General features: G+C 47.5%; 1 protein-coding gene across 4 annotated transcripts in view; it reads left to right on the forward strand.

Annotated features, from left to right (window-relative positions):
* Pecam1 (platelet and endothelial cell adhesion molecule 1) overlaps nucleotides 1-5719 on the forward strand; it is a 73165-nt gene extending 67446 nt beyond the window's left edge. For 3 of the 4 annotated variants that reach the window (XM_013359918.3, XM_040268584.2, XM_078041876.1), the window contains 2 exons: nucleotides 733-755; nucleotides 4714-5719. In XM_013359918.3, coding sequence (XP_013215372.1) covers nucleotides 733-755; nucleotides 4714-4743 — 53 coding nt within the window. In that variant the 3' untranslated portion in view covers nucleotides 4744-5719. The remainder of the gene's footprint in view (nucleotides 1-732; nucleotides 756-4713) is intronic. The other variant, XM_013359919.3, reaches the window with a different exon arrangement.
* The last annotated feature ends 5315 nt before the right edge of the window (nucleotides 5720-11034 follow it).

Consider the following 11034-nt stretch of genomic DNA (forward strand, 5'->3'; position numbering starts at 1 on the left):
TCCCACTCTTGGGAATAGGCAGACAAATAGTCTGTAATAGGGAAACATCTTTACTCCCAAAGAAGGTGCTGACAGTATAACTTCAAGTAGCAAAATCTTGGGAAGAATCTAACTTTTTAAAGTAAGGAAATCATCAAGTAAACAGTAGCACGTCCACTTAACGATTGTGACGTAGCTACTCTAACAATCATGTTTACGAAGCTACCAGAAAATATGTAGAAAGCACATTACATTAAAAAAAAGATAGGATATAAAATTTCATATAATTGTAACTGCACGCCCCCGCCCCTCAAAAAAAAATGCCTACTACTAGCAGAAAATGACAGGGACAAAGTGTCAGTGGGATTCAGAGAATGAGATCTGAGGTCATTTTTATTTTCTCCTTTCTCCTTTCTCGTTTACAATATTTCCCTTAAAAAAAAAAGAGTGTTACTAAATTTAAAAAAAAAAACTATTTAAAATGTTTAAAAAAAAGAGGTGTCTTGGGATTTATATATCTTATATAAGTTATAACTTATACATCTTATATAACTTGTATACCTTAGGGAGCTTGAAGGTCTCAGGATAAAGGAGCTGTAAACCGGAGCACCGAGTCAGAATATGGCCTGGTGTCCCCTTCTGTATCATTGTCCCCACCCTCTTTCCCCAACCTGTTCCAGCCCCTGAGATCTGGCGGGAAGCCCCAGTGTCTCTTTGAATTACTTACTGACCCTGTTATCCTTTGTTTTGTAGATTTCATGGAAAACAGATATTCTGTAAGTACACATTTCATATACCTCATTTTAAAAAGTTCTCTGTGGAATGGTGAAATCTCTCCTGACCCTCCCAGGGCCTGCTTTCCCCTAATCCCCCTCCCACCCCCACACTGTTTTAGACTAGGAACCCTGGGCTCCTCTGATTAGCCGGGCCCATTCGGATTTTGAATCTTTTCTTCCACTATTTCCATCATGATCTCTCAACCCACATATGAAAAGGGACCCTGGAAATCCTCTAAGAAGACTGGGAATCTAGGGTACCTATTGCTTTTTTTTTTTTCCCCCTTCCTTTTTGGCACTGGGAATTGAACCCAAGGAAGGTCTCTCTATTACTGTGCTATATCCCCAGCCCTTTTTACTTCTTATTTTGAGACAGAGGCTCACTGAATTGCCCAGGCCAGCCTCAAACTTGCAATCCTCCTGCCTCAGCCTCCTCCCGAGGAGCTAGGATTTTAGGTTTATGCCACCCCAGTCAGCTATTTTTTTTTTTAAGACACAGAGACCCAGTTCAAACTGTATCGAGGCCTGTCTCCTACTATCTTCCCACTCTCAACCTTTCTGCAAGCTACCCAGCAAAGCAAGAGTTAACCGGGCAGCTGTTCTCTTAAGAAATGAGGAATTTGCCTCCTAAACGGCTTCTTTCAGCCTGGGAAGAACTTCCAGCAAGGTTTCTGCTCGCCCTTCCAGTGGGCCCCCGTCTTCCTTTGTTTTGCCCAAGTCTGAATGCTTGTAAAACAGAGCGCATTATGCCTTTGACAGACAGGAAGCCACTGACATTCTTGTTGTGGAAGAAAGCTATCAATTTAAGGAAGAGAGGAATGAAGTGGAAGTTTTTCTCTAGCCTACACCCAGCCAGACTCCTGAAATAAGAGACTGTGGCCCCAGAGAAGCAGGGAGCCTTGTTTATGGATGAGGAAAACCTGAGGTGTGCATTGGTGGATCACTTGCCCAGCATCCCCCAGGGCCAGGTCTCCAGGCTCCCAGCCAGTGCTGCCCGCAACCCAAGACTCCCCGGGGAATAAAGCCACTGTCCTAGTAATCAGGGCCTCACGAGAGTGGGATCTTTGCTCCCTGGCCAGCGTGGGATCCTGATAAAGCTATCTCTGCTGAGATAGACAGGGCTATGTCCACCCAGGGCAGGGCGGCTGCCCATGGGGATAGACACCCTGCAGGTTCAACATATTTACTTTGTCTTCCATCCAAAGGGTCTCTCTGGACAAAGATTCCAAGCTCCAGTTCAGACAGAACTTTCCCTTTCCTGGTGGGTCTGCCCCCAGAATTCTGCCCCCAGGAGGCTCCCCAGAGCTCACCCAGGCTGGTCCTGTCCCTGCATTTGGCGGGAGACAGGGGCTCTCAGCTGGCGGGAATGGAATTTTGAATCTTTAAGCGAGTGGATTTTGTTTATAAAAGAAGCAGGTACAGTTTCCCTAATAATCAGCCCGAGCGAGCGGGTCCAGAGAAAATTAATCGAATCGCCTCGCGGGGAAATGGGAGGGGAGTTCCTTCCTGAAATCAAACCTGGCGATCATTCTGCTCTTGTTTAATGGCTGTTGCTTCTGAAAACATATTGGAGGAAATATCTTAACAATGAGACAGCCACTTAGCCAGCGACTAATTTGGTATTGTTTGACTTGCTTCAATGGCACATTCTGACTTCATTTTTCCTCTGCCATTTTTGCCTTGTTTATAAATTGTGTTTGCGGCCAATGCAGACAGATAACGAGCAAGAGAACACCCTGTGCCTAAGTGAAGGGGGAGAATCTGGACCTGCAAGGGTCTTGAGATCTTGACGAGAACCTGTTTTCTTATGGGGGAGAAAAAAAAAAGGCATTTGTCAGTAATAGCTTGCTTTTCTCCTTCCCGGGGCCTGCAGGAAGCTGAGCTGCAAGGAAACTTGCCCAGTAGCAGGGCTCAGGAGACTGGAGAGTGGGTTCTCCAGCTCTTCAACCCTCTTTGGGATGACCCTGCCCTCCCCAAACTTGAGTTTCCCCATCTACAAATTGGAGAGCATCAGCAGCAGCCTGACAGCAACAACAATGACCACTTACTAAATTTTTTTTTCCTTTTTGAGGGACTTGGCAGGTACCGGGGATTAAACCCAGAACCTCACGCATGCTAACCAAGCACTCTACTCCTGAGCCACATCCCCAGCCCCTTTTGTGTTTTATATTGAGACAGGGTCTCACTAAGCTGCTGAGGCTAGCCTCAAATTTTTGATCCTCTTGCCTCGGCCTCCAGAGTAGCTGGGATTGCAGGTGTGCTCCAACCAAGTCCAGCTCCAGGATTTTCTTAGAGTCTAAATGAGAAACCATGCAAACCCCCGTAGAAACTCATTGGTTATCCACTTTAAAGCCCTTTCCACCTAACACGTTGGCCATAGTGAATGTGCTTGGGGGATTTAACTTTATTTGGCCCTGAAATGCCCCTGCCCCACTTGGGGAATGTAATAGTTGCTTTCCCCAAGGCCTAGGGTTCAGCCAAAACCAAGCTTGGACTTAGGAACTGGAGATTCACATTCAAACTTAACTGCCCCCTGACAAGCTGCAGAGCCATGTCTTAATCCCTCCAGACCTCTGTTTCCTCGCCTATAAACTGGGGACTTGAAAACTCCTTGCCTAGTCGTTGCAAGGATTAAATGGGCACCTAGCACACCTCTTCGTATATGGGAAATGTTCAGAGGACTTTCTAGAAGTAGAAATTAGAGATCCCAGGGGAGGCTCAAAGCAAAACGCCCCTTGAGGAGGTCCACATCATGTTCTGACCGGAAGCAGAGCGATTCCGCGGCTGTACTTGGGAGGCCGACAGCCTCTGACTCAAGCACAGCAAATCCCGTCCTTGGGTGTGGGCACGTTAACCTTTACTTCAAAACCCGAGGCCCTGCCAACTGTGGCCCAGCCCTTTCCGTCTCTGGCCTTGGTCCTAGAGCAGTGCCCTGGGCACTACCTGTCCCCAAAGAGGGAGAGTCGAGGTGTCTGGGGAGAGACTTGGTCTAGGGCTGTCAGTAATTGATGGAACACAAAGTTCCTGAGGGCAGGTTCTTGCATCCTCAGCTTAGGAAAGAGTGCTGGGTCAGAGAGGGGCCCAGGCAGGTGGTAGGCGGGAAAGTGACACAAGTACCTCTGAGTCACTTAAAGAACACTAGAAGAAGACGTGAGGAATTAGAAGAAAAAAAAAAGAAAGAAAACAAAACTTTTTACTATGGTAAAATATAAATAACCTGAAATTTATCATTTTAACATTTAAAAACATATAATTCAGCCAGACGTGGTGTCACCCACCTGTAATCCCAGGGACTTGGGAGGCTGATTGCAGATTCAAGGTCAGTCTGGGCAATTTAACAAGACTGTCTCAAAACAAAACTGAAAATTGGGGTTGGGGATGCAGTTCAGTGATAGAGCACGCCTGGGTTCAATCCCCAGTACTGGAAAAATAAATGTGTATAATTCCAGGGCTGGGGTGTGGCTCAGTGGCAGAGCACTTGCCTAGCACATGCATGAGGCACTGATTTGACCCCCAGTACTGCAATATATATATCTCAGTTATATCAGTTGCATTCACATTGCTGTGCCACCAACACCTTCTCCATCCCCGGAACTTCTCATCATCCCCAACTGACACTCTGTACCCATTAAACAGTAACTACTCATTGCTTCTGCCCTCGCCCCCAGCAACTGCTATGCCACCTTCTGTCTTTGTAAATTTGATCATTGTTGTACGTCATACAAGTGGTATCATTTGACATTTGCCCTTTTCTTCCTGGCTTATTTCATTAGCTTAATTCTTGAAAGGTTCATCAGAGTGTATCAGAATCTCTTTCCTTTTTAAAGGCAGGATGGAATCTGTGGCAGGGTGGACTGGGGTTTGAACCCAGGAGCAATCTACCACCGAGTTACTTCCCAGGGCAACCTTCAATCCTGAGGGGTGTGACCATAGCTTGTGTTGTTTCTTGTCACTACAGAGAACGGAAGGCTCCCTTGATGGGACTTAGGACCATGAAGACAAGGGCTCATCCCCGAGAGGACATCCACGTCCCCAAGAGGAGCAGATGCTTCCTGTGTTCCAAGAGTTCTGCGCATTTATTTATGACCTGCCCTGCTCCCAGTGAACATAGCAATTCCTCTGGCCAAACCACCAGTTCTTGTGTCCACCCTGCTGTGTTAACGTTGGGCATGAAGAAGTCGGGAGGGGCTGTTTCATTGCCCAGGTGACCCTCCTTCCAAGTTGGAGCATTCATGCAATTTGGAAGAGCAGAAGGAGTTCAGGGTAAACAGGCCATTGGGATATTCCGAAACTTGAATACTTTGTCTTGTACGGAGATTTAAAAAAAACCTTTCCCATATACCCTCCTACACTGAATCTGGTTTTGTTTTATAGTCAGTTACTTCTAGTGAATGGCCTGGTCTGGGGGCAGCTTGTTTTAGGGTAGTTTGTTTTCTTCTTTTCTTTCTTTTCCTGTGGTCCTTCAAAAGCCTGTAGCTCTAGGTAGCCCTTGTTCTTTGGAAGTGCACAGTGCTGGCCATACAGCTTCTGTCTGTCCCCTCTAAGACGTCACCGTGGCTTGGGAGCACCTCCTTTGGACACCGACCGGAAGCCCAGTTCACACAGGCAGGACCCGGAGGTGGGGCAGGCACAGGTGTTCTGGGCGGTTTTCTGTATCCTCTCTTTTCTTCTCCCTGCTGAGGGCCAAAGGATGAGATGATGGGAGCCTACAGCAGATAGTATTTTTTAATAGGAAAATGAAATGTGTATTTTTCTTACTAATTTTTTTTATTTATTCCTTGCTTTAAAAAAAAATGGTCTTCTGAGGTCTCAAGATGGTTCTGAAGGGGGTCTTGGGAGCATGGACGCAGGGCTGCTGCCCTTGGCACTGTGGAGTACGCACACCTAACCAAGATGGCCTCAGTGACATAGCTGCAGGGACCCTGCGGGATGTTGTATTAAATAAATTTGGTCTTTACTCTTCACAGATCTGTGAAATGTCATCCTCTGAGAGGCCACACGCAAACAGAACACCTAGAGCACGCCAGGCCCTCCGGGGCCTCTGCAGTCACAGAGAGAACCACACGGGCTCATCGCGGGCTGTGCCTTGCACAGACCAAGGGCCTGCGTGGCTCCGATGAAGGTCAGGGCCAGAGGCAGTTTGAGTCCCAGACTTGGAAGTCATTAAAACCCATCAGCAGGTGGCTCAGCTTTCACTTCTCAGCAGAAGACTCCAGGGCCATCCTTAGCACACAGGGTTGTCGGATTTAGCACAAAAAAAAAAAAAAAATTTAAATGAAAAAATAAATCTAAGGTATCCAGTTCAAAGTGAATTTCATATAAGCCACAGATAAGATTTTTGGTGTAAGTCTATCCCATGTAACATTTGGGATATACTCATACCCCCCAAATAGTTCATTTATCTAAATTTCAAATGTAGTACATCATCATGTATCTTATTTGGCCACCCTCTTAGCAAGGCACACTCCTCCCTAGCTCCCCAGTCCTCGGGACCCATCCTCTCCAGTGACCTCATGCCTCACACCTTGCCAGGTCCAGTCCTCCATCAGAGACCCCACTGGGCAGAGAGGTAAAGGGAGGTCTGGGTGTGCGTCTGGGCTCTACCAGATTCCAACTACTGAAACTTGAAAGAGCCTCTTAAACTCTGAGCTTCCATTTCCTCTACTCTCAAATGAAGAGATTAGACTAATGACTATTTATAGTTGAAGGTTTTTGTTGGAGGGGGCGGAGTGCCAGGGATTCAATCCAGGAGAGTTTAACCACTAAGCCACATCCCAGTCCTTTTTATGTTTTATTTTGAGACAGGGTCTCCCTAAATTGCTGAGGCTGGCTTTGAACTAGTGATCCTCCTGCCTCAGCCTCCCAAGCTGCTGGGGATTATAGGCGTGGGCCACCACACCCAGCCACATTTGAGGGTTTGAAATGCCTTTGAAAATATGATGAGGGCTGGGACTGTAACTGAGTGGCAGAGCGCTTACCTAGCATGTGTGAGGCACTGGGTTCAATCCTCAGCACCACATAAAAACAAATAAAATAAAGGCATTCTGTCCATCTACAACTACAAATTTTTTTTTAAATAGAGATAAAAAAAAGAAAGAAAATATGATGAAAGCTAGAGATTCCTATTCTCAGCACATGCACAAACCATCACAAAAACATACATTCTCGAGGTTTGGGGGCATGGACTTGGTTGAAACCAAAGTATGAGATGATGATTGCATGACCTTGAATGACCTCCAAATCTGATGTGTCCATGACTTGGTGAGAGCCAAGAGTCACTGTATCCACTTTTCAGTCCCTTGTTGCCACCAGAGAAAGGTCACGGGGTAGGGATGGCGGATACCCTGTTGATGGAGCATTTGGCCGAGCGCAGTGGCTCACACCTGTAATCCTAGTGGCTTGGGAGGCGGAGGCAGGAGGACCACAAGTTCAAAGCCACCCTCAGCAATTTATCGAGGCGCTAAGCAACTCAGTGAGACCAGGTCTCTAATAAAATACAAAATAGGGCTGGAGATATCAGTGGTCCAGTGCCCTGAGTTCATTCCCTGGTACCCCCCACCCCCCAAAAAAAAAACATGCATGAGTTTAAATTATTTCCCTCCTCTACCTACTTCTGAGGACAGAACCACAGCAGCAGGGATCTTCCTGAGTTGATTTAATGGCTAAAAATATTGATCTCACTCCAGGACCCTAACCAGCTGACAGAACCAAGCAGCCAAGCCTGAGCAGGGGTGCAGGGAGCCTCATTAGTTACAGCTCTGTGTAGTACAATTTTTCCCTCTTCTGAGGACCTACAAGAAGTCCTTCACCCATTTCCCCTATCATTTACTGGTCGCCCTGTCAACGTTCATCAACGGACTAACTGAACTTAAGCCCTGATCTAGACTCCAGAAGGGCAGTGTGACCCCCAAGGTCAATGGTCATTCATTAGAGAAAAAGTTCTTAACCTCCGTGGTTTTATTCCCATTGGTCATCACTGAACAGTGTCCAGGGACATATTTGGTTGTCATGACTGGGTGAATGTGCTACTGGCGCATGGTGGGTGGCTACTGACATCCACCATGGGAGGATAGTCACCATAACAACCAGTCACCAAGTCCAAGATGCCAATGGCGGCAAGGTTGGGCAACCCTGAACAGAGGCTTCCCATGATTCGTCTGTGTGCCCAAAGAATTTGTACCTGTCACACTCTGTGCTCTGGACACCAAGCTGAGAGTTGAGTAGGAGGATTGCAAGAATCATGTGGCCCCCGTCCTCCTGGAACATGCCGTCCAGCAGAGACACAGATGAACAGAGCCCATGACAACACAGTGTGACAAGGATCTCAGGAGAAAACAAAAAGCAGAAATGGGGGCACATGGAAGAGCAGAGGGCGGTCAGGAAAAAGTTCAAGAGGAAGTTGAGTCTAGTGAAAGACCGGAACAGAGGTAGAGGGCACCAGGTGGGAAAGGTAGGGTGAGGAGCACAGCAGACAAAGGAGAAGGTTCTAGAAGGACCGGAGGCAAGTGAGAACATGGTGCTTTCGAGGAATAGCAGAAAAATCCGTCAGTCCCCGGGTCTTTAGCCACATGATTCAATGAGTCCTCTTCAGGCTGCTGAAGCCCCCTGGGAATTTCTGCCTGCCTCCATTTCAGAGGAGATTCAGGCAGAAATGCTCAGCAAGAGCTTGGCTCCCCATCCCTAGCACAGTTGTTTCTAGACTCTCCCCCTGGGCATTAGCAGGTAGGAAAGAAAACCCCAGCTGCAGAGGCCAGAATCAGCCACGTTCACAGATGAAAGGGGAACTGGAGGGACATGTCTCAGTCCCCAGCGGGCCACATGAGGACAGTCTCCAAGCTGAGAGCCTCAACCTGGGGTCCAGTGGCTGGAGGACAAAGTGGGGCCTGGTCCCTGGAAATGCCCTGACAGTAGGGTCAAAGAGTGGCAGGGGTGTGTGGTTTTCTGGAAGAAAATCCATGGCTTTTATCCATTTCTCAGAGGGAGACATGATCCAAAAAAGGGTGAAGAACTTCTAAATAATTAAAACCTCATGTAGACACCGTGTGATCTGATGTCAGCTAAAAACTCCAAAATAATGGTTCACACATTTCCTATCAAAGGGTCTTCTTTGGGGCTTGGGGTGTCAGTTACTGGTAAAGGGCTTGCCTAGCGCGCATTAGGCCCTGGGTTCCACCCCCAACACTGGAAAAAAAAAAAAAAAGGTGGCAGATCTACTTCAAAGACAGCCTTCCATCCAATGACCCCAGCAACACTTGGCTCGCCTTTACAAAGTTGCTCAGAGGAGGTGGGCGTGGTGGGGCACACCTTGTAATCCCAGTGAGGCTGAGGCAGGAGGATCGCAAGTTCAAAGCCAGCCTCGGCAACTTGGCAAGACCCTGCCTCAGAATAAAAACCATAAGAAGATCTGGGGATGTGGCTCAGTGGCAGAGAACCCTTGGGTTCGATCCCCAGTACCAAAACAAAACAACAACAAAAATAAAACCCAAGGTGCTCAGCGTAGGAAAACAAGTGGTGACCTCAATGTCCTTCAAAGAGGCAGCCCTCCCCTCTCAAAAGTAATAAACTCTTAGCCTGATCCAAAATACCAAAGGAACAGGCAGTAGATTTATTGAAAAGCTTCCTAGTCTAAAAGGATTTCTAAAGCCTGAATAAAGTCCCTTCATATGGATTTCAAAACTCAGCAGAAAATATGGTTTCAAAATAAACTCGGACAATAGAAGGGAAATATTATTGCCTTGTTTCGATAAGATGAAGGATGCTGCACGGCAAATAAAATTCTTGAAGAAAAAGGTAAGTTGGATCAGGAGGTTGGCCACCCGTCCACTCGGCGACCCTGGACACCTCGGGCATCCTAGATTCCTCTCCCACCAAGGGAGGTGTGTTTTCCCCCAAGGGCTGCCAGGACAAATTCCCTCAAGTTAGGTGGCGTAAAACAGCAGAATTGGAAGTCTAAATCGAGGTGTGATGATCTATGCGCCCCGCACGGGCTCTTGGCCTCTCTTCTAATCCCTGCCTCTGTCATCAAGAGACCTCCTCCCCTGGGTCTCCGGGTGTCTGTTTGCACGTGGCCTTCTTACAAGAACACAGGTCGTGGAACCGAGGGCCACCCCAAGTATGACCCCGTGGTAATAACTACATCCCAAAGACCCTATTTCCAAATGAGCCCTCATCCCCAGCCTCCATGTAGACATGAATTTGCAGGAAGAGGCTCCATCCAACCCAGCCCAGGGAGGAGGAGTGGCCGGGACCAGCCCACATCCTGCAGCTCTGACTTTCCGTTTCTAAGGGGCTCATGGGAGCGGGAAGGTGTGAAGACTGTAGTGGACCCTCAGACAACAATCTCAGCTTCGTCTCCGGAACCTTCTCCATCTGCTGTTCCCCAGTGCGCTTTGGTGTCGTGTGGCTTTGTCTCTGAAATATTATGGTGTTTCTTCCTTTCTCTCATCTTCTTCGAAGTTCTCCTCACTTTCGGCTCTGATTCTCTCTCTGCTCTCTCCTTTTCCTCCCACTCTCTCCTCCATTCCATCATTTCCCTTTTTCTCCCTGCGGTGAACTGGCCGGAACAGAACTGAAGGCTATGCGTTGCTAACATTTAGTGATGAGTCTGAGGTTCCTAGTTATTTCTTTGGTTTGTTCCTAGTTTACCCCAATGCATGCCACATTTTCGATTCTTCTCCCCTCTCTTTAGGAAAGGAAGAAACAGAAGCCCTCCAAGGCCCTGCCACTTGTTTTCTACACAGAGCTGACCCTTGGTGGATCATTTTTCCGAGGATTCATTGGATTCATTAGGAAAAAGTCCCCAGTTGCTGCCTTACTTCCTTCTGATCTGGGATGTGCTAGTTTTCCTGGAACCTCTTGGCACGGGAGGATCTGGTTTAGTGCCAAAAACTGTTCCATTAGTTCCTGGTACACCAGCCCTCCCTCCTCAGGGCTTGAGTTGTTGGGGCCAGAATTTGCAAAAAGTGTAAGGACGTCTACAGAATCGGGGGCTGGGTCCTGGGAAAAGGGGAAAGAGTGGATTTCAGTGCTTTCCAAAGTGAGGACAGACCCTAAGGCAGAATCTAATGCCACAGGACATTGATTAAAAATCTGTGTCCCTGCATTGAGACAAGCTCAGTTTGCAGGTGGCTTACAGAAGAATAAATTGGTACTGGGCGCCATGGCACATACCCATAATCCCAGCTATTCAGAAGGCAGGAGTATTGCAAGTTCAAGGATAGCCTTAGCAACTTACCAAGCCCCAAAATAAAAAAAAAATGAAAAGGGTTCAGGGTTTAGC

The sequence above is a fragment of the Ictidomys tridecemlineatus genome, chromosome 3 (genome assembly GCF_052094955.1).
Source record: "Ictidomys tridecemlineatus isolate mIctTri1 chromosome 3, mIctTri1.hap1, whole genome shotgun sequence".
In the NCBI taxonomy this organism is placed as follows: Eukaryota; Metazoa; Chordata; class Mammalia; order Rodentia; family Sciuridae; genus Ictidomys; species Ictidomys tridecemlineatus.